The sequence below is a fragment of the Nothobranchius furzeri genome, chromosome 7, assembly GCF_043380555.1.
Source record: "Nothobranchius furzeri strain GRZ-AD chromosome 7, NfurGRZ-RIMD1, whole genome shotgun sequence".
NCBI lineage: Eukaryota > Metazoa > Chordata > Actinopteri > Cyprinodontiformes > Nothobranchiidae > Nothobranchius > Nothobranchius furzeri.
Genome location: NC_091747.1, coordinates 71,458,567 through 71,480,691, shown reverse-complemented (window position 1 = coordinate 71,480,691; position 22,125 = coordinate 71,458,567). Strand labels below are relative to the sequence as shown.

At 41.4% G+C, this 22,125-nt stretch overlaps 2 protein-coding genes across 4 annotated transcripts; one reads left to right on the top strand and one right to left on the bottom strand.

Annotated features, from left to right (window-relative positions):
- The first annotated feature begins 3,664 nt into the window (after positions 1-3,664).
- On the top strand, positions 3,665-8,594 carry LOC139070787 (lysozyme g-like). 2 transcript variants are annotated; one of them, XM_070553701.1, is made up of 8 exons: positions 3,665-3,762; positions 4,431-4,561; positions 5,067-5,575; positions 5,780-5,902; positions 7,542-7,616; positions 7,742-7,938; positions 8,021-8,171; positions 8,248-8,594. In XM_070553701.1, exons 4-8 carry the CDS (start codon positions 5,899-5,901, stop codon positions 8,385-8,387), a joined length of 567 nt encoding a protein of 188 aa, XP_070409802.1. In that variant the 5' UTR covers positions 3,665-3,762; positions 4,431-4,561; positions 5,067-5,575; positions 5,780-5,898; the 3' UTR covers positions 8,388-8,594. The 2 variants fall into 2 exon arrangements, with proteins under 2 accessions (XP_070409802.1, XP_070409801.1); XM_070553700.1 differs by lacking the exons at positions 3,665-3,762; positions 4,431-4,561; positions 5,067-5,575; positions 5,780-5,902 and having other exon boundaries at positions 5,917-7,616.
- Positions 8,595-12,156: 3,562 nt separating this feature from the next.
- On the bottom strand, positions 12,157-15,994 carry LOC139070788 (uncharacterized). 2 transcript variants are annotated; one of them, XM_070553703.1, is made up of 5 exons: positions 15,605-15,994; positions 15,345-15,461; positions 15,193-15,267; positions 13,177-13,253; positions 12,157-12,955 (listed from the first exon to the last, which is right to left on the bottom strand). In XM_070553703.1, the coding sequence occupies exons 1-4, from the start codon at positions 15,783-15,785 to the stop codon at positions 13,216-13,218; spliced, it is 411 nt and encodes a 136-aa protein (XP_070409804.1). In that variant the 5' UTR covers positions 15,786-15,994; the 3' UTR covers positions 12,157-12,955; positions 13,177-13,215. The 2 variants fall into 2 exon arrangements, with proteins under 2 accessions (XP_070409804.1, XP_070409803.1); XM_070553702.1 differs by lacking the exons at positions 12,157-12,955; positions 13,177-13,253 and having other exon boundaries at positions 13,260-15,267; positions 15,605-15,992.
- Between the last annotated feature and the right edge of the window lie 6,131 nt (positions 15,995-22,125).

Here is a 22,125-nt window from a genome sequence, read left to right as displayed (position 1 = left end):
CGTGACTTCCTGGATTATCTTTTTCTCATTTAGTCTCAGAGTTGAGGTATAGCCTACCTAAGATGAAAACTACAGGCCTCATCTTTTTTAAGTGGGAGAACCTGCACAGTTGGAGGCTTACTACCTAATGTTGGTTTCAGTTTTTCAGGACATTTTATCTTTCTATAAATATTTTCACCTTTTAACTAGAGCTTTAACCGTGCTTTTCAGAAATGTTTAGGCTTTTTAAGCTTCAAAATCTGCTTCACAATTAAAATATGCTTAAATTTCTAATACAGTTTTTACGAGCTAATCATTAGAAACCAACAATTTTACTCTTAACTGCTAAAATATCAGCTGTTTTAACAGTTCAGCTGTCCAGATTTTGAAGAAAGTTCAGGCATTTATGCGGTTTAGGATTCTCCCATCATTTTTACACCAGAGATCAGCTGTTGGTGCTGCGGATATCAGAGCCAATTCTCCCCAGGATTAAGGAGGAAACGTAGAGGGTGCAGAGCAGGTCGTAAGCTCCAAGAGAGAAAACGGAGGTAAACCATTTTTACCCTCTGATTAAGGGAAATGTCCGTTCTCTGCCCAATCAGATTGATGAGCTTGTCGGTCGTAAATCTGACACAGCCAACTTAAAGAGCAAGTCACCCCCTACCAGAGTAACTCCACTCTCACTTCATGTTAAAAAAATGCAACAAATGCTGTTGCCTGGCAGACCGAGAGGGTGGAGCCGCTAACAAATACACACACACAGGCTCACCACAGCATTGTGACATCATAATGTACCAGTTTACATCATAGCATATCTCTTAGCCAATAGCGGTGGCAGATTTAAATTCAAATACAGTTGTTGTGGTTATTAGCCAACAAATAATTTGTAAGCTTTTCTTACTTTTTGGATTCATCAATAAAATTCGTAAATATGGAAATATTTACTAATTTATTACGTAATTGGGTTGGCGTTGCTTGATGACATCATTAAGCTGCTGCCGGCTGCAGAGGATCATGGGACATGGAGTCCCTGATGGCGCTGATATTGTCTACACTTCAGGGCGTAGATGTACAGTCTTTTGGAGAAAATACTGCGTAGTAATTTTCTCATGAGGGCAGAACCTCAACTTTCCCCCTTTTGGTTTCCTATGCCCTGAAATGATTTATTACCAGATATGCTAATAGTTGTGTACATAAGATAAACAGCTTGGGGCTGATTGGACATCCTTGTCTTATTCCACAAGTTATATTTATTCGTTTTGTTAGTCCTGGGTTTAAGGAAACATAACTGAAAATATCAGTATAGAACAGTATTTTTATCACTGAACAAAATTTTTTTCCAAAACCAAAATATTCTAGGGTGGAAAATAAAAAATTTTGTTCTATAGAATCAAAAGCTTTGAAATAGTCTATAAATAAAATGAGGCTGTCCGTTTCCAAAATAGACCTATAATCCAGCATATCCAGTACTAATCTCACATTATTATGTATGCTTCTTCCTTTTATAAACACAGATTGATTTTCATCTATTTCATCAGTTACCGTTTTCAGTCTTTCTGCATATAATAGCGCTAATAATTTATAATCCTTGCACAACAGAGTAATTGGCCTCCAGTTGTCTAAGTCTGTTGTATCTTTTTGTGGTTTGGGAAGAAGGGTTATTATTCCAGTTTTCATTGGTGGGGTAAGACAATCCTTCATTTATACACTCATTAAATGTACTTAATAACAATTCCTGAACATCTTCCCAAAAAAATTTAAGAAATTCCGAGGTCAATCCATCAATACCGGGCGATTTCCCATTTTTCATTCTTTTCAGGGAATTTTCTATTTCTTTAAAATTCAAATCATCCTCCAGATTTTTTCTGTCTTCCTCTCCAATAGATTTAATATTTTTCTTTATCTGAGTGAAGAAGGATTTACATTCCTCCTCACAGAAATTAGAACTATATAGGTCTGAGTAAAAAAGTTGAACTTCCTCCTTTATTTGATTTTGGTTTACTATTACAGTGTCATTTTTTTTCTTAATTTGCATATTTTCTTTTTGGATTGTCTAGACTTTTCTAAACCATAAAAATGTGATGAGTTCTTTTCACCTTCTTCAATCAACTCAGCCCTGGATCTTACAAAGGCTCCATTTGCTTTTCTATATAAATTTCATCAAGCTGTTTTTGGAGCAAGTTTAGCTCTGTTAGTTCATCCTCCGTGTTATTAATTTTATCACAGAGTAGGCTGATTCTTTTTAGCAGTTCTTCTTCTTTAATTTTCTCTCTTTTGTCATAAGTTTCCCCATTTCAATTGCTAACCTCTTTGTTTCAAATTTAAACCATTCCCATTTTCCTTTATTTGACATATCCATCCTTTTTACGTTTTGACAAAGGGCTTTTATTTGTTTGCAAAACTCTTCATTTGATAAAAGGCTATTATTTAGTTTCCATAAACTGTCTGAAGAGCATGTTTGTTTTATTATTATTAAAGTTAAGCTTATTAAACAGTGATCAGTAAGCGGAGAAGTAATAATCTCACATTTCTTTACATTGTTACCTATAGAGTGTGAGATTAGCAAATAATCTATTCTTGACCATTGGTTTCCATTAGAAGCACTGATCCATGTGTATTCTGATTTTGTAGGATTATTTAATCTCCAGTAATCAAAAATATTAGTGAAAGAACAGAAATTTTGTAAGATATCATTGTTTTCAGGTTGCTGACCTCTAGGTGGTAACCTATCTAACCAAGAGTTTGGTGCGATATTAAAATCTCCTCCCACAACCACTTTATCTGTCATTTGAACATTTTGCCAATATGTTATCATTCTGCCCAAGTTTTCTAACATCTCTCTGTTTTTAGTTTTGTTATTATATCCATAAATAGAAAGTATAATAAATTTCTGATCATATATTTCTATAGCTGCTATTAACCAGTGGCCATCTTTGTCTCCTCTATGATTAATTACTTTCCCTGTAAATTTGTTAAATAGTATCATAACCCCTGCCGAATAGCTGGTACCATGGCTATATAAAATATTATCCCCCCTACTGTTGTCTCCAAAAATTTTTCCTCTGTGCCTGAATGTGTTTCCTGTAACAAAATTAAGTTGGCCTTAAGCTCTTTACAAAATAAAAAAAGTGCCTTGCGCTTTGTGGTGTTTTTCAACCTTCTAACATTCAAAGAAGTAAACAAAACTGACATACCAAACAAAACAAATGGATAGGAATGTTACCTAGTTAATCCGCTCTGGATTTATCCAAACAGCAGGAATGAGCAATATTGTCCAACTATATTATAGCTCATCCAAACCCTCCACCTTTAACAATCAGAAGATAAAAAACATTGGGCTGTTTGGTCTGGTGAGATCTCATTCTCAAAATAGCAGCCCATCTTAACAGAGGAACAGTATATTAGAAAAAAAAAGTGTGTTGGTCCTTTCCTGAATATTGAAATGTATCATATTTCTAACATATATAGACCTTCCTCCCATCGATGATGGCGTATCCGTCCTTCAAGAAGGCCTTCTTTCCACGTCGTCTGGCTTCCTCCACCTGGGGCCACAGCTTCTCCCTCGCCTCCCGATCAACTTTGGAGAAGTCCATTTTAAAGATGATCTTCTCCTTGCATACTCTGGCCTCTTTCGACATCTTCCACACTTCTTCCTTCATCGTACGTGACACAAACTGAATGATAATGGGTCTTGGCCTGGTATTCATTGCATCTTTTTTCCCCAAACGGTGAACGGTGTCCACATTCCTGCGGAGCTCGTCGACAGACACGGGGACCACTCTTGTGAGTATGCCGATAACTTCCTCTCTGATTTTCTCTTCCTCTTTTTCAGCCAACCCAAAAAGCCTGAGGTTCCATCTCCTCTTGTACCTCTCAGCTTCCAGTACCTTCTCTTTCAGAGCTTTATTTTCGACACCCAGAAACTCAACTTGTTTTTGTAGTTTAGTGATGTTTTCTTTGTTTGCATTCGTTTCTTTCATCGTGTCTTCTGTGCTTTTTTCAATGTTTTGTAGTTTGATTTCTAGAGCATCCAACTTTTTTAGAGCTTCTTGAACATTGTTCATTCTCACTTCAATGTTCTCCAACTTCCCGTCCAGCCCGTCAATTTTTTTCATCAGAATCTCCATCATTTGCACAAGGCTATTTGTACTCTCCTCTCTTGCCTTCACACTTCTCTTCCTCAGCTTTTTGAGTTGTGGACTGTTCATATCAGTTTGACTGTCCTCGAGATTTTCATCAGCTTGCTCCATGTTTTGGGGTTCGTTTTCACTCATATCATCCATCACAGCAATGCCATAATTGTGATCGATGATGCTAGCTTTGTCACGTTGTTCCATCTTTCACTCTCTCTCACCGTAATTAGCTCTTCAAAAAGTTCCTCAGTTTGTCAAAAAACGAATGAAAGTCGCTTCTAATACGTTATGGCTTGTTTGTTTTTTTTTACCTTTAAGCAATGTTTGGACTTGGAAAAAAACAGTTTTCCCTTTGCATCCTGCTATGGACCAACTGCTCACTCCACCATCTTGTCGCCTCCGCCAATCGTCTCTGGTGTAACTTCCCAGAAAACGACGAATCTGCTGAGGTAAGAGACACCCTTTTGTACAAGCTCGAGGCAAATTTCACTACGCCGTCTCCCGCCTGTGATTGGTTGAATTTATCAGCTGGCTTGGCGAAAGCGTTTCCATGGAAGCTTTATTAAAATCCTTGTTAAAAACAGATTAAATAGATTCAATCTTTTCCAGGCCAATCACTCTTTAGTATGGTGGTAAAAAGTTATTTTGTTTTGTTATGTTGTCACTCTTTAGTGGTGGTTTAGTCAAAAGTTTCTAAAAGAAGAACTGGAGAGAAACGAAACTAAACAAACATTTCCAGTATGTCAGGATGAAAGTGAAAGGAGAAAGTAACATAGCATCTGTGTGCTTTCACTAGAGCACATAACGCCTAAATTAACTTTTTTTTGCTGATAACCTGAATATGAGTGTCTAATGGTGCTGTACACGTGTGTAATCATCAGTGTGGCAAATTAGTGCAACTTACTCTAAATTTAATATTTCAGCCCCAAACCATAATTCTATCTCCATCTTCAGGTTAAAAACTGCTCCACATTCGTGTAGAACCGGCTGTGGTTGATGGCTGAGCTGAAAAACATGACGTTGTCAGCAAATGACTACGTGGCGGCACCGCACTGGTCTCCAGGTGAGGCAGCCGCACCTCCACCTGGCTCAGCCACTCACCTGCTGATATGACACGCTGGCTCTCTGAGCCGCTCGCCTCCTTGAAAAAAAACGCTCTCCTTCCCTTTTCATCTAATGATCATGGTTAACAGGAAATCCTCCAGAATGCTGCAGAATCTGTATCTGCTTTTCTCCTGAGCAGTAATTCTTGTGTGAGTGTGTGCACGCACGTTCAGTGCCTCAGTGCCACTCTCTCGGTGCGCCAGGAGACTCCTCTTTCAGAAGCGTTTTCCTAACAGGAAGTGTGGATGAAATAAATCTCCACCCATGCATTGACTCTCACTTTAAACAGAGACAGAGTCTACGTGAGGACCTCCAACACATTCTCCTCAACTGATCATCAGAACCAACTAAAAATATGAGTGAGCACTGTTACTTTTAGGCTAAGCTGGTTCTAAACTGTTTTTATCACTTAAGATGGTGAAGAAGGTCCAGGTCAGATAGACAAAAAAAAGTTATTTTGTTTTGTTATGGTGTCACTCTTTAGTATGGTGGTTTAGTAAAAAGTTTTTAAGGAAAGAACTGGAGAGAAATGAAACTAAAAACAAACATTTCCGTTATGTCAGGATGAAAGTGAAAGGAGAAAGTAAAACAGCATCTGTGTGCTTTCACTATGAAGCAGAGGCAGAGCCTGTGTGAGGACCTCTAACACATTCTCAACTGATCATCAGAACCAACTAAAAATATGAGTGAGTACTGTTACTTTTTAGGTTTTTGTCTTAGTTGATCAGTTTTAACTGTTTTAACTGTGCTTTAGAAGTTATTCAGATTCATATTTACTTCGTGCCAACTCGGCTTCAGCTGTCAAATGTTTTTGTAGAATTAATATAAACCAAATATTTGTTGTCATGGTGAAATATTGTAATCAGTTTCAAACTGACAGCTGCTGGGTGCACACCAAGCCCCCACAATGCGGCTCAAAAATTGAGGCCAACCCGGAAGTACCAAAAATTGCAGTTCCACCCTCATCCACTAGGGGCTGGTGTCAGAAGTGAGCAAATCCTCATTGGCTCCCATGTTAAAAATAGCAATTTCACAGCAGAAATAAACATGTTTAAAGCCTGGTACCAAAACATGTTTTTGGTTTAAATTATCTAGTTTACACTCATGACAACTCTGAGGGGGGTGAATGTTTTTCTCACTCTTATGTTTAAGTGTATTAAAAGCCTAAAATTCTGTATAATTAATGAGCATCAGACCCACGTGACCACAGAGCTAGCTCCGTGGAAAGGCCTCAGTAAAGCCTCGGTCTGGCCTGGAAACTGTTCCGGGATTTTGAGTCTCTGTGTTTGTGTATTCTTTTTTGGATATTATTTGTGCAATTGTTGGACAAAATGACTTGCTGTGGCATTAATTGCACTAATAGAGCGTCCAAGGAGTCTCCACTTCATTTTTTTCGGTAAGTAAATTTATATTTATGTATTTTAGGTCACTGCCGAGCTGAGCTTAGATTTTAACATGTACTGTTTAAACATGAAATCTAAATGTAATAGGGTAAAACCCAGTGCATTTAACATAATGCTGCACTTTAGAAAATGGGTTGAAATATAACATGTTGGTGGAGCTGGGTTCCCACTATCGGCTTGTGGAGCTCTCGGGAGACCGATGTTTTTCACCCGTTCTCCCCTCCCCGCCGCTCGGCGCATCTCTGTCTGATCGCGGCTTCTGTCTGCTGTGCGGCTGCCGGTTTTCGACAGCTTTCGGGAGACCTCTGTGTTCCACCCAGTTTTACCCAGCGGTCAGCCCGGTGTATCTCTGACTCAGAAGCTCTGGTGTTGTGCACAGTTAACTCCGGTTGTAGCTAGGTTGCTACCTCCATTAGCTTAGCTCTCACCTCCGCGTTAGCTTTGGGTTAGCTTCATGTTAGCTTGTAGCTAGTTTGACCGGGTGTCGTCAGTTGATCCCAGCCTTACAGCCCCACCCTCAGCTCCACCTCTCTTCCCTTTTGTGGAATTGTCTGGGCTTGACAGAACCTGTGACACGGTCAAAATGGCAGTGGTGGCCACCTCCCATTTTAGCTCAAAAACTTTTTATTGGAGCCTATGGAAACCCATTGTCCAATATTTATGTCGATGGTGCACACGCACGCTTTACAGCAATCCTCATACTAAACAAGCATTTAGTGACAGTGGAGAGGAAAACTCCCTTTTAACAGGAAGAAACCTCCAGAGGATCCTGGCTCAGCATAAGCAGCCATCCACCACGACTCACTGGGGATCGAGAAGACAGAGCAGACACACACACACACACACACATACACAAACAGAGCATGCGGTTGGTTTTCATGTTTAGTTTAATGGGGGTGCCTAAAATCCTGGATGTTTTCAGGTTACGGAGACATTGAGAAGATTCCAACCACTGGAGCCTCGAAGCAAACGGCTAAACAGGATGGACTGACCCCAGGTAAGCAGTGACGCCATCTGCTGGACAGAATTATAACATATTTATCTGCAGCTTTTCTTCGTGCTTTAACAAAGATTTACTCTTTTATTAGGATGATGCTTGAATAACGTATTTCAATTTTAAAGGAGTTGGTGCATCAGAAACCATGGCAAGAACGGATGAAGAAAGAATGAAGCAATACAAAGCAATGATCAAGAGAGTGGGAACTGAATACAGAATTGATCCTGCTCTTATTGCCGCCATCATCTCCAGAGAGTCTAGAGCTGGAAACGTTCTGCAGAACGGATGGGGGGACCACGGAAATGCCTGGGGACTGATGCAGGTTCTTTTAGGTTCCTTTTCACTTGCATCCCTTATGGCAGCAAAGTCACAAATGTTTGAACTAATTCTATTCTCAACTGTAGGTTGATGTTAATCCAAGAGGAGGGGCACACACTAGACGTGGTGACTGGAACAGCGAAGAACATCTCTGCCAAGCTACAGAGATCCTGATCGTCTTCATTGAACGAATCCAGAGAAAGTTCCCTAAATGGAGTAAGAATGAGCAGCTGAAAGGTTAGTTTACTGAACAACTCGTTGTTTTTAATTCATCATTTTCAAACACTTTGCTGAGTGATTTGTCCCTCTGAAGGAGGCATAGCAGCCTACAATGCTGGGGATGGAAATATTTATTCTAACAAGCCAGAAGACGTGGACAAGAGGACAACAGGAGGAGACTACTCCAACGATGTTGTCGCCAGGGCAAAGTGGTACAAACGAAACGGCTTCTAAACGATGCAGCAGATGAAGATCGATGCAATTCAAATGATTGTGGGAGACTTTAACCGAGGAGACCTGAGCTGGTGTTTTCAGTTGTTACTCCAGTGTGTATTACTTATCATCCACACATATTTCAACATTTGTAGAGTTAATGAAAGCCTCGATCTTGGCTTAAATTATGTCCACCTTTCAAATAAAAATTGTTCCAATTAATTTCAATTGAGTTGTTTTTTATTAAGATTTCATGAAATTGCGTAACTTTGTTTTTCAACCACAAGAATTTGAATTTAGTTTTGAGATAAAAGAAAAGTTGCGCTCAGTGCTATACAAATAAATGTGGTATGGTAGTGCTGAAAAGTGTAGCCATGAACAAAACTAATGAAACAAAAACAAGTTAGCATAGCAATGCTCAAAATCCATGCAAAAGTTCAGGGACATGTTGGATCAAATCACAACATCTTCTGGTGTGGTTGGAAAAAGCAATGAAACTAACTCTTTCACCATCATGTACTTTTATATACTTTGTGTTCTTGACAGTAAAGTTTTGATTAAACTTGACAGTTTCACAACATATGTGAAAGCTGTGTGTGTGTGTGTGTGTGTGTGTGTGTGTGTGTGTGTGTGTGTGTGTGTGTTACCTTTTACCACTTTGCAATAAAGCTCCTTGTGAATAGCAACATCTTGTCATGGTCTGTGTCTGCTTCTCCCCTCATGTGTCTCCTTGTGTCCTCCATTCGTTGTCTAGGTGCTCCTTTTGTGTCCTAGCGCCCTCATGTGTCATGTCTGCGTCTTCCTCATGTGTCTTCTGGTTTTCCCCATTTGCCCCTAGATCTCCAGCCCTCTAGGTTTCTCAAGTCATTTCCTTTAGTTACAGCCTTTCATGATTTAGTAGGTTTTTTCCCATCAGTGTTTATTATTTTTCTCCCCCCTCCCTTTGAATTGTAGTTATGTTTCCTGCTCTTTTGTATTAGGTTTTATTCTTAGGTCAAGTTAGTCTCTCCCCTGATTAGTCATTGCCTTCACCTGGTCCTCCTCCCACACCCCACACACCTGCAGCTCATCTCCCTCTCATCCTCCCTGTGTATTTAAGCCGTGTCTTGTCTCAGTGTCTTGTCGGTCCATTATTTGTATTTTCAGTCTTGTCTTGTCTCCAGTGTTTTTGATCTCAGCCTTCTCTAGCCTCCTGTGTTTTTGGTCTCTAGTTTTTGGACTGCCTTTGGATTTATTGGCTCCCAGCCTTTTGGATTTATTTTATGTTTTGGCTCCTCCAATAAAGGAGTTTTTCTTATATCATATCCTGCCTCGTGTCATCCTGGGTATCTGCATATTTGGGTCCTAAACATCCCCGAAACGTGACAGATCCATAAGTTATAGATGTATAGACTATAACACTGCATACATTTATATGAATTAAGGATGAGAAGGAGACTAAACTTGAATCTGTTCACATACTTAATCTAGAGTCGATTAGCTTTTCAGGCCAAGTTTTAAGTACTGTTCATAAACACTTTATTGGGGATATAATTTACTTTATAGTTGCATTATAAATACCTACAACTATCAAAGGTTGCGTTGTTGTAAAGTGTAAAACATGCCTTCATTTCAGAAACATGTGTAAATCCCAAATATTTGCCACAACACAGAGCCAGCATCTGAGAGCATTAGGCTGTTTAAAAGTGGTCAGACCGTGGCGGTAATGTGATGTAATTGTGTCCTTTTTAAAAACAGATTACACAATGAGGGTATGAAGGGGTGGTCCCTGTGCTGTCAGACTTCTGTTCAACATTACGTTTTTTTTGACAAGCCGCTCCTAAAGGTGTCAATCCTCCATAGTCCAGCTGTAATGGAAAAGCTCCTGGAGCTGCATCACTCTAGTTTATCATCTCGGCTGATTCTGTTTACAAAAATGAAACGTACTGCCTGTGTTTACTTTCATTTTTATTATAGCTTCTCTCCGGAGCTTAGCAGTAGCTCTCCACGTGATGATGACACTCCCCTCTGTTGCGACAAGGTGCAATGTGCATTCACAAGTTGCAGTAATATTACTATCAAGCATGGCGGCACAAATGCCGCTAAATTCCTACAAACGCCATGTCGCCATGACGCGTTTATAAGACACACCGTGGCGGCAGTATTACGCTAAGTTTCAGGCATGGTGTGTCTTCTAAAAAGGGCTACAGACTGTACCTACATTTGCTCTCAAAGATTTTAAATATCTCCAACATTAAGTTAGATAAATGGATTGTTTGTACTACCCGTCTGTTCTGAAGGACATACCATACCATACCGCATCGTACCATACCATACCATATCGTACCCTACTGTATCGCACCGTACCGTTTCATAATGTAACATACCATACCATACCGCATCGTACCGTACCATACCGCATCGTATCATACCATACTGCATCGTACCGTAACATACCATACCATATCGTACCCTACCGTTTCATAATATAACATACCATACCATACCATACCGCATCGTACCATACCATACCGCATCGTATCATACCATACCGCATCGTACCATACGGTAGCGTACCGTAACATACCATACCATATCGTACCCTACCGTTTCATAATGTAACATACCATACCATACCCTACCGCATCGTACCATACCATACCGCATCGTACCTTACGGTAGCGTACCGTAACATACCATACCATACCGCATCGTAACATACCATACCATATCGTACCCTACTGTATCGCACCGTACCGTTTCATAATGTAACATACCATACCATACCGCATCGTACCGTACCATACCGCATCGTATCATACCATACTGCATCGTACCGTAACATACCATACCATACCATATCGTACCCTACCGTTTCATAATGTAACATACCATACCATACCATACCGCATCGTACCATACCATACCGCATCGTATCATACCATACCGCATCGTACCATACGGTAGCGTACCGTAACATACCATACCATATCGTACCCTACCGTTTCATAATGTAACATACCATACCATACCATACCGCATCGTACCATACCATACCGCATCGTACCTTACGGTAGCGTACCGTAACATACCATACCATATCGTACCCTACCATTTCATAATGTAACATACCATACCATTCCCTGCCGTACCGCACTGTACCGTACCGTTTCATAATGTAACATACCATTCCATACCCTGCCGTACTGCACCGTACCGTACCGTTTCATAATGTAACATACCATACCATACCCTGCCGTACCGCACCGTACCGTACCGTTTCATAATGTAACATACCATACCATTCCCTGCCGTACCGCACCGTACCGTTTCATAATGTAACATACCATACCATTCCCTGCCGTACCGCACCGTACCGTTTCATAATGTAATATACCGTACCGTACCGTTTCATAATGTAACATACCATACCATACCATTCCCTGCCGTACTGCACCGTACCGTACAGTTTCATAATGTAACATTCCGTACCATACCAATTTTATTTAAAAAGCACCTTTAAAAACGGCATAGCAGCCGATCAAAATGATGTACAGATAAAAAGTAAAACAACATGAGAACAAAAACACAATCAATAATAAAAGTACACAGCAAAGCAGATAATCACAGTCAATAAATAGAACATATAATTAAAAATAATCAATAAAGTCAAGGGTTTAAAAATGCAGGTCGTAAAAGTGGGCGGCGGGCCTTAACCATAAACTATTTCTCTGCTCAAAGGCTGTTCAGGAAGCAATCTAAAATGAGTAAGAAAGTGATTGCGTATACCTTTTGAAACAGAGACAATTCACACTGCTGAAAAACTCCTTTAATTGTATCTTCATATACAACATCCTCATCTTTGAACAAGTAAAAGCGCAACACACCTGATAGAAGCAGGACATTGATCAAATCAACTTCAGTTATTATTCACAATGTTTTTCATTTGTTCAGAAAAGAATTAAAAGAAATATTTTTTACAGAGTTTTGTCAAAAATATACAGAATTTGACCTAAATCAACAAAAAACATTTTCCTGAATTGTACAAAAAGAACAATTAACATCAAAACCTTTAAAATAACATTTTAGAAAGATTCTGGTGGGGTAAAAACTTGAGTGACTGTAGAGTGTTGTCCAGTCCAGACCTTGATACAGGTTGTTCCTGATGGTGATTAGAAACACTATCTGAATCTGGACAAAATAAATGTTTCATTGCATTCCTATTTTTCATTTGTTTCCCCCATTTTCCTCAACATCCTTATAGTAAAAGCTGAAATAGGATTAACTGGAAGCTTGGACCTCCTCTCTCTGGGCGAGGAGAAGATGTTTCATCCACACCAAGAACTGAAGATGGACTTCCTGTTAAAATGTTCTAAACTCAACGTTCCTCCTTTTGGACCACTCTTCTCCTGAGATCTGGTGTTAAATCCCTCCAGTGACTTTGAGTAATTGAGTTTCTATGCTATTCAGTTAAACCCAGTGTAACAATAAAATAGTGCTGATTTGACAAGAACACAAATGTGACACAGAAAAAAAATCTTCATCTTGTTTCCATCCAAAATAATGTCAGATTTGTTTGGTTGAAGCAGAATATGGTTATACTCTGAAACCTGGAACAGAAAAACCATTATTCAAATCAAATGCAGACAGAATACACAAATACATGTTTGTGTTTTATTTTTCAAATGAGTTTCCTGATTCGCTTAAAGTTATTTGCTTATTTTGTTATTTTGCTTGAAATTGAGTGACAAATAAAATATCAACTTTACTTGTTTTTTATGTAAAATAAACCCAGGATAAAGTATTCTGTCAACAAATGAATAAACCATACTGTTCTGTGGTTGGATTCCTCCCAGCCTTCTTCCAGATGTTATTTCCCACCATTCAAGCATGTCCTATTAATCTTTTCTATTTTGCAGGTAAACAAACAAACAAAAACAGACCAGTTAGATTTGATTTAAAGGCAAGTTTTTGTTGATAATCGATGCTCTGCTATCAGTGCGTTTACATGCAGCCAGTAACCCTTTTAAAACCCGAATATTCACAATAAACCGGTTCCGCAGGTCCATGTAAACACCGCCAAAAACCCGGATATGCTCATAACCGGGTTTTTTACAACCCGGTTACTACACCTGAGGTAACCCTTTTCTAACCCGAATGTTTGGTCGTGTAAACGCATACCGGGATATCCCCATCAAAGCGTGTGTTCTGCGCATGCTCTGTTCGCAAGGAATCTTGGTCTTTTGAGTAGCGAGACGTCTTGTATGCGCCAGAACACCGGAAGTAAACAACAAGTTGGGAGCAACATGGCGAGTCGCGGCACAGCACCACACTTTTGGAGTGACGAGGAAACTAAAGCACAAACAAATGCGGTTGCTATCTCTTCCGAACTGGGAAACATGTTGTTTTCACGGATACCGGAACAAGAAGAACCGTAAATCACGCATATTGCGTCTGGACGTAGTCCATACGTCCTGACGCTACCCCAACGTCCGCATTTAAATCGGGTTATGCAAGTTAGAGGTAACTCTTTCTATTTATGCTTGTAAACGGGTTATTCTGATCAACTCAGAAACCCGAATACCGACCTTAACCCGATCATAACCCGGATACTGGCTGCATGTAAACGTAGTCTATGTAATTGCAGCCGCTTAGATTAGCATTTTTTTATTCTAGTATTTCTTTTCACACTTTGCACAAAAGGAAAGGTGAGGAGGAGACTTTAGTTTTTGCCTGCATGTGTGGTTGGCCAAATATTTCATGGGGCATCGGTGTACAGCAGCCATGCTTCTGCCAGGCAAATCCATCGGTGTTTCTGGCCTAATTTGGGGCCGCTGAAGGGAGCAGTGTTGGGCTAGCTGTGGGGCATTTCACTTTGGGCTACAAAAATGCCTTAGTGTGGGTTTCTGTAGCATTTCAACAACCAATCAGAGTGGGCATCAAAACATTTTCACTACTTCACTCACAGAGATTCCACAGGAAACCTTGCTAAATCAAACACTGGAGTAAAAAAAACATGGTGGTGGAGGAGCGTGCGACATGTTTTCATCATCTCGCTTTCTGATTGGCTAAACATCAAATTGAACAGACAGCACGCTTGATTACCCTTGAAAATCTGCTAAAGAAAAAATAAGACAAGATAATCTGCCCTGCCATGTTAACGGGGACTAAACATAATCCTGTCAGATTAAATCACTTTTAATTTAAAGTTAAAAGTGCTCTGGTCTTCTCGGAAGGGTGCCGGGACATCATCGATAACAAATCTGGGAAATTTAACAGGTTGAATTGTCTTGATGTCAGAGCATGTGTGCTTCCTCTGATGTTGTTTAAGAAATTAACACACACACACACACACACTTGTTCTTCTGTTTATCTGTTTTTGGAGTCACTCTGAACAGTCCTCTGCTGCTGAACTCTAGTTCCACTTCTGTCAGAATGAGGAAACTGATGTTTATGGAACAAAAAATCTCCCCAGCTGTGTGAAGTACCATCCGCATTCGTTTTCAGAAGACAAACATGAGCACGCTGCAAGCCATTGTTCTTTGTGTTCCTAATTCAACCAAATAGAAAGAAGCTGTCAGCAGAGGAAGAATCCTACAGTGGCAACTGTACTCCGTTACATTTTAGATTTCACTTCAAATCAACAAAATAAACAATACTAACGAGTACCGTTAGTGATTTATGGTTGTGTGATTGTTCCAGTGGCCGTCTTTTAAATAGAGAGGTAAACTTTCTTCGTTTGTTTACAAATGACCTGCTGTTTGGTGTGTGTGTCACATGGGCTCAGCAGAAACACACACAAACCACTTCAGGAGACGGATCAGGTGAACGGTGTGGCTCTGCTTACCCACAGTTCTCAGCTCTTCGATTAATGTGTTGAGCTGCGTCCTCTCTATTTGCCAGTAACTTTTGTCTTTGTTCACTGTTGCAGAAATAACATTTGATTACATTATTGCAATGTAACATGCGAATTAGTTAACAAAAAAGGAAATACTTTACTTTTAACAGCAAGGCAGATGATTCCGATCAGGAGCAGAAGACACAGAAGAACCAGAAACACAGAGCTCCCTCTGTCGGGACTCCTTTTTAAAGGTGCTGTTTCACTAACAATAGATGCTTAAAAGCAACAAATACATTAAAATGTAATCAAATTCCTGACTTATGTCACCTTTACCTGACTAGAAATTCTGTAAATAAATTTGGACAATCACCAAAGCAATCGACAATCATTAAGAGAAAAAGTTCAGTGGTATTGATACCTCTGTATAAGGCCCCTGCAGGCCCCTCTGAGCTCGGAGACGCATCCTCCACCCAGGGGGTGTCGAACACTCTTAGGCTTTCTGAGCTAACGTAGATGTCCACCACGCTTTCCCTTTTGTCCTGTTCAAAGTGAACCTTCCTGACATTGCAAGGCTCAGCATGTAGTCCGTCCAACATCATCTCCACTCACATCAAACGTCCAGCTGCTTTACTGTAATTGTGTTACTCTTAAAATGTTATTTCACTCTTTCCTTGGTCTCTCTATGACAGTTGTGTGGGCAGAACACCCGGCATGAATTGAGGAAGTGCATAAACACAGGAAGTTAACATGTTTGGAGCTCATTTTGTTTGTCAAAACTCAGCCTGATTAGTTTGTTTCAAGTGTCTGTAGTAGTATATATATAAAGTAGTATATATATATATATATATATATATATATATATATATATATGTATAAATAAACTTGAATATTCAGTTAATCACAACAAAAAGCACAGTGATGTTAACTAGCATGAATTAGAAGAACTTTTTCAAACTGAGACGGATTTTACAATAAATCTCAGAGTTCATGTAAATATCTGAGTACATTATTCAGAAAAAAAACCTGTTGATTTCTGCCTGATTACAACATTGAGCCATGCTACTTCCCACCAGCTGCCACTGACAAGCTAAAATCCCAGATTTCACTCATTCCATTTCCCCAAAGCCATTTTCCAATCCAATCCAATTTTATTTATAAAGCGCATTCACAAGGCATTACAACCAAACAAGGCGCTGTACACTAAAAATGTTGGTTAATTAAACAGGCGTTATATAAACATGTCGAACACAGATAAAAGATAAGAAGGAAATACAACAAAATTCCCAAAAATAACAGCTAAAAATCATTAAGACACAGGGTGAAATAAAAATAGGAAAAAACATTTTACAAAGAACCTCAATAATACGGAAGTCGATAATTGTGGAGTCCATTTTTAAACAGTGCAGATGTCAGTGAGGTTCATAATTATGTTATATAAGCTAGGTTGAAGTAGTGAGTTTTCAGGCGTGATTTAAAAATGCTAGCTGTTGGTGCTAGCCTCACTAGCAGTGGTAATGCGTTCCACAGCTTCGGTGCACAGACAGAGAAAGCCCTTTCTCCACGGCTTTTTAAACGAGCATTGGGAACAGCTAGGAGGAGCTTATCTTCAGACCTGAGAGCACGCGGCGGGTTGTAGTAATGGACCAGTTCACACAGATATGGAGGAGCTTGATGGGTCAAGGATTTGTAAGTGAGAAGCATAATTTTGAAGTTTATCCTGAACTGCACGGGCAACCAGTGGAGAGATTTCAGAATTGGAGAAATGTGTTGTCTTCTGTCAGCTCCAGTCAGCAACCTAGCTGCTGAATTCTGGACCAGCTGAAGTCTAGAAAGAGCTGCTTTACTGATGCCGTATAAGCAGGAGTTGGAGTAATCCAGCCTTGAGGTGATAAAAGTGTGGACCACCGTGAACATTTTAAACCCGTGAACATCAGTTAAACCTCAGATTTGGGAGGACCAATGTTCCTTTAGTCCTTGTTGTGAAGCAATAATAATTATGGTCCACTTATTTACCCTTGCAACGCCATTTGAGGGTGCTTGGGACTAACGGTGGGCAGCTGTTTGTGAAGAACTTGGCACTTTGGCGTTTGGACTGATTCATTAAATAAAATGGGTGGGCTGAGTAGTAATGACTATAGAATAAAGCCGGGCGTACACTGTGCGACTTTTTCACTTTTTTGAGCCGATTTTCCAGTCGTGCGAGAATCCACGACATCGGGGCGAGTTTTGCGCCGAGCGTCGTGTAGTGTACAGGGGGTTACGAGAGGCGATTAACACCACGTGACCAGCTGCCGATCAGCTGTCGTGAGGTCGCACGGACTTCTGGAGTGTTTGATATTTTGCTCGTCCCTCGTGAGGGTATCGCACTGTTGAAGCGGCGCTGCGAGCAGCTGCGACCCAAAAAGTATCAGAACCGCTCACGGCGCATGCGCAATCCTGCATCAATGCCGCCCGCCTGCTGTTTCCCTAATAACACACGCTGTTCGTTTTTGTTTCTACACGTTTTTTTACTCACAAAGATTGTCAAGGAAGCGTGTTTGTCGTGTTCATGTCAAATTAAACAAAACTCAGATTTACTTTCTTTATTTCGTTTTCCTCATCCAACCCCCATAAATCCCTGTGTGTCCTCCTGCAGCACTCCCGAAGGACAACAGGCAAGACAAGACAAAAAAGTCTGACGTGTTGAGTAAAAACTGCTATTTTTAGCATATTTTTAGGGCCGACGTGTTGCTACCAGACGTACAGTGTGAGCAGTCAGGTCGCATGCGAGAACTGGGTCGTGCAGTGTGAGCACATGGCTCGTGAGATCTGCTCTGCGAGGAAGTCGTACAGCTGAAGCTGAGTGCTACGAGTTAAAAAGTCGCACAGTGTACGCCCGGCTTAAGATGGACAAACCATCAGTGATGTCACCTAGCTTTCTGAAAAGCATATTTGAAGCCAAATGCGAGGTTACCATCTTGGCCGTGTAACTTGTGTTGTCACTATCACCAAATCAACAAATAGGCAAAGAGGTGGAGCTGAGAGCAGGTGTTTCTCAACATCAAGGAATCTTGCCTTGATCCCACCCCGGTTACCTAAACATCATCAGGAACCGCCAAGGTGTGTTTCAGTGTTCATGTGCTATGGAGGCGTCTGTCCTCTGAATGTCCGCCGTTTGTCCTGTTGTGACAGGACACTAGAAAGTTACACTAGCTGCACATAAGTAACAGGATGTAGGCTTGAGTGACTGTATCCAAATTTATGTTTTGTTTTTGTTACTCGTGTTGAATAGAGTAATCCACTTCTGTGTTGGGGCGACGGTGGCACAGGAGTTAAGTGCTCGCCCAGCAATCAGAAGGTTGCAGGTTCGAGCCCCGCTCAGTCTGTCGCTGTCGTTGTGTCCTTGGGCAAGACACTTAACCCATGTTGCCTGCTGGTGGTGGTCGGAGGGACCGGTGGCGCCAGTGCTCGGCAGCCTCGCCTCAGTCAGTGCACCCCAGGGCAGCTCTGGCTACATCGTAGCTCATCCCCACCAGGGTGTGAATGGGTGAATGACTGATTGTGTTGTAAAGCGCCTTGGGGGGTTCCAGGACTCTAGAAGGTGCTATATCAAATACAGGCCATTTACCATTCTGTGTCACTCTGGATCTATCCACAATCAGTGCGTTCACATGCAGCCAGTAACCCTTTTAAAACCCAAATATTCACAATAACCCGGTTCCGCAGGTCCATGTAAACACCGCCAAAAACCCGGATATGCTCATAACCGGGTTTTTAAAAACCCGGTTACTACACCTGGGGTAACCCTTTTCTAACCCGAATGTTTGGTCGTGTAAACGCATACCGGGATATCCCCATCAAAGCGTGTGTTCTGCGCATGCTCTGTTAGCAAGGAATCTTGGTCTTTTGAGTAGCGAGACGTCTTGTATGCGCCAGAACACCGGAAGTAAACAACAAGTTGGGAGCAACATGGCGAGTCGCGGCACAGCACCACACTTTTGGAGTGACGAAGAAAAGAAAGCGCAAAGAAACGCGGTCGCTATCTCTTCCGAACTGGGAAACGTTGTTTTCACGGATACCGGAACAAGAAGAACCGGAAATGACGCATATTGCGTCTGGACGTAGTCCATACGTCCTGACAATACCCCAACGTCCGCGTTTAAATCGGGTTATGCAAGTTAGAGGTAACTCTTTCTATTTATGCTTGTAAACGGGTTATTCTGATCAACTCAGAAACCCGAATACCGACCTTAACCCGATCATAACCCGGATTTTGGCTGCATGTAAACGTACTAAATGTTAGCTAATGCTAATCCACTTTTCAACACTAATTTAATTTTGGCTTGTAAGAAAATGCTTATGCTAAAGCTTCAGCAGCCTGTGAAATTATCTTCACTGTGACCAGCGGGCAGACTCTAGACACAACACCCTCAGCAGCTCAAATCTAATTCATTTTCTACATTCTTTTTCATTTTCTACTGAAGTGCAGTGCATAAGTAATTACACTTCATTGATAACACTTCACTTTTATTTACACATTTTATAAACTCCTTTTAACTAAATCAATCAAGTTGTGTGAGTCTATTCTGCCCTGTGTGTGTGTCTCTAATGATGTCATGAGCTCCACCAGATGACCTCGCTGCCATCTGCTACCATTTCCTTTCATCTTCTCCTGTTCTGGATTATACTCTGGGGTTCCTGACCCAAGGTGTCTTAATCCAACAAGGAAAATGTTGGTTTACATTCTAGTTCTCCTTTAAAATAGCCTTAAAATACTTTACAGCTGCTTACATTATAAGGAAATTCTTTGATGTGACTACATTTTAACAGCTTGCACTTGCTTTTTCCCAGGTGTGTAATATGAGTGTCAAATGTGTATTTGTGTCAAACGGTTTACTGTGTTTTTAGGGTCACGTGACCACCATGTCACGTCCCTTCAGGCAATACATGCCCAGCAAACCGGCCAAGTACGGGATCAAGATATGGGTGGCGTGCGAGGCCAAGTCCAGCTACGCGTGGAACATGCAAGTCTACACGGGTAAGCCGGACAAGCGGGCTCCGCCCGAGAAGAACCTAGCCTCGCGCGTTGTAGTGGATCTCACGGAGGGACTGGCTCCCACGCGCAACGTCACCTGTGATAACTTTTTCACCTCGCAGGCTCTCGCCACCCAACTGTTTGGCGAGAGGCGCCACACACTGCTGGGTACCATCAGGAAGAACAGACTAGAGCGGGGGTCGGCAACCCGCGGCTCTGGAGCCGCATGCGACTCTTCCATCCTTCTGATGCAGCTCTCTGTGCTTGTAAAATAGTGAATGGATATTTAAATAAAATGCTTTATATTTTACTGCATTAATTTTACATCTGTATGCCAATTCTAAATGTAAAGATTGTCTGCGTAAACCTGAACAGTTCCAACCCGGTCTTACTGTGTGACCGGGTTGACGCGTCACGCTTGTGCGTAATCATGTGCGCTGTCTGAGCTGAAGAGGATGTGAGATTCTGGGCTTCTCCTCAGACGGCTCCTGGATGTGTCGCCACATTGGAGACAGGAACAAGCGCTATTCAGCCAAAGTTTCATAATCAGGGAACATTTTCTAAGTGACAAGTCTCGCTTCAGTCGGAGGAACCTTCCTGCATGCGCTCTGGTTCTGCGACGCGCTCAAGCCCCTCTCCACATTTTCAGCTCGCTGTGGACCGTACGTACGCGCTGACAGCGAGCTGCGCTGAGCAGTGTCCAGCTCAGATGTTCAGATGGGAATCTTTTCTTGAGTGATTTAGCTACATCTGCGATGTGCATAACGAATAAAATGTCAGTTCGTCTGCATGCGTCGGGGTAATTCTTTCTATTCTTTCTCCGTCAAAATAAACGGTCAAATACGGGAACTGTCCGGTCAACACAACACAAGCCCTGCTTTTAACTGGTTAGGATAGGGGTGAGGGGAAGGTTAAATAAGAGGATAAGGTTAAGGTGAGGTACAATGAGCTTGTTTGGTGCCCTGGCTGCGGACATCCCATCGCGCCAGTGTAACGCTGCATTGGGATCTGCAGTCAAATAAGGGAAAAACCCCTTTTCGCACATAAGTAACGAAAAAGGGCACTTTTGGCCTCAGGGGTCTGACGTAGAGGGTGGCTGACCAAGCGTTTGCTTTTGACACGCTGGGAGTGAGAATGTGTTGGAATGCAGGCTCAATGAACAAGTACATTCAAGGAGGAGAAGGGTTATCATTGGAGAAACACATGTGCCACAACCGGTGCTTGTGTTGTGTGGACCTGTTACATAGTTCTAAGTAATAACAATATGGAGTTCCTGTGTTGAGTATGTTATATTATGTAAATATCAATCCTACTTTTTGGAAATAACAAGCAGTTTGTGCATACAAGAGAGTTAAAGAGAATTTAAGGCAAATGGCTTGCACATACTGTTATTGTGTTGTTTTTTCTTTTGGGGGGGGGGGGGGCACCACGAAGCCTTTGTGCTTAGGGCACCAAAATAGCTAGCAACGGCCCTGCACATATTCCAGAATGTCATTCTGAAAAGGGTTACTTGAAACCCGACATTGGCTTTCGGGTTTCAAGGAGAAACAGAAGAGGGAGGGGAAGAAGGAGATGAGTCAAACAGAGTGAGTGCGAGAAACCAGACTGGTGTGGAGGTGAGCAAAACGGCTGGAAAAGTGTGGGTGTTGAACAATCTCAATATGAAAAGTGTGGGTGTTGAATCCCCCACGGGTGCGATGCCCACGGTCAGCCTACCTTCTCTCAGAACCAGAGACTCACCTCACGTTGACCAGCCTCGTCTTCGCTCCTGCACACCGCCACCACGACCGTGCCGCCTCAATCACACATCCATGACTCCGTTACAGTTCCATCTGCAGTGTTGGTGGTAATAAGCTGCTGTTATGTAGAAGAATGAACCAAGGAAAATGAAGGCTGACGACTATTACACATAAATCTATATAAAC

What these genes read in the sequence shown, in the direction of transcription:
- LOC139070787 (XM_070553700.1), top strand. Translation starts at nt 7,532, where the DNA reads ATGTTTTCAGGTTACGGAGACATTGAGAAGATTCCAACCACTGGAGCC. An exon ending in ACAGGATGGACTGACCCCAG is followed by an intron (nt 7,617 to 7,741) that starts GTAAGCAGTGAC and finishes TCAATTTTAAAG; the next exon opens with GAGTTGGTGCATCAGAAACC. An exon ending in ATGCCTGGGGACTGATGCAG is followed by an intron (nt 7,939 to 8,020) that starts GTTCTTTTAGGT and finishes TCTCAACTGTAG; the next exon opens with GTTGATGTTAATCCAAGAGG.
- LOC139070788 (XM_070553702.1), bottom strand. Translation starts at nt 15,785, where the DNA reads ATGATGTTGGACGGACTACATGCTGAGCCTTGCAATGTCAGGAAGGTT. An exon ending in TGCAGGGGCCTTATACAGAG is followed by an intron (nt 15,462 to 15,604) that starts GTATCAATACCA and finishes GTTGCTTTTAAG; the next exon opens with CATCTATTGTTAGTGAAACA. An exon ending in CATCTGCCTTGCTGTTAAAA is followed by an intron (nt 15,268 to 15,344) that starts GTAAAGTATTTC and finishes TTTCTGCAACAG; the next exon opens with TGAACAAAGACAAAAGTTAC.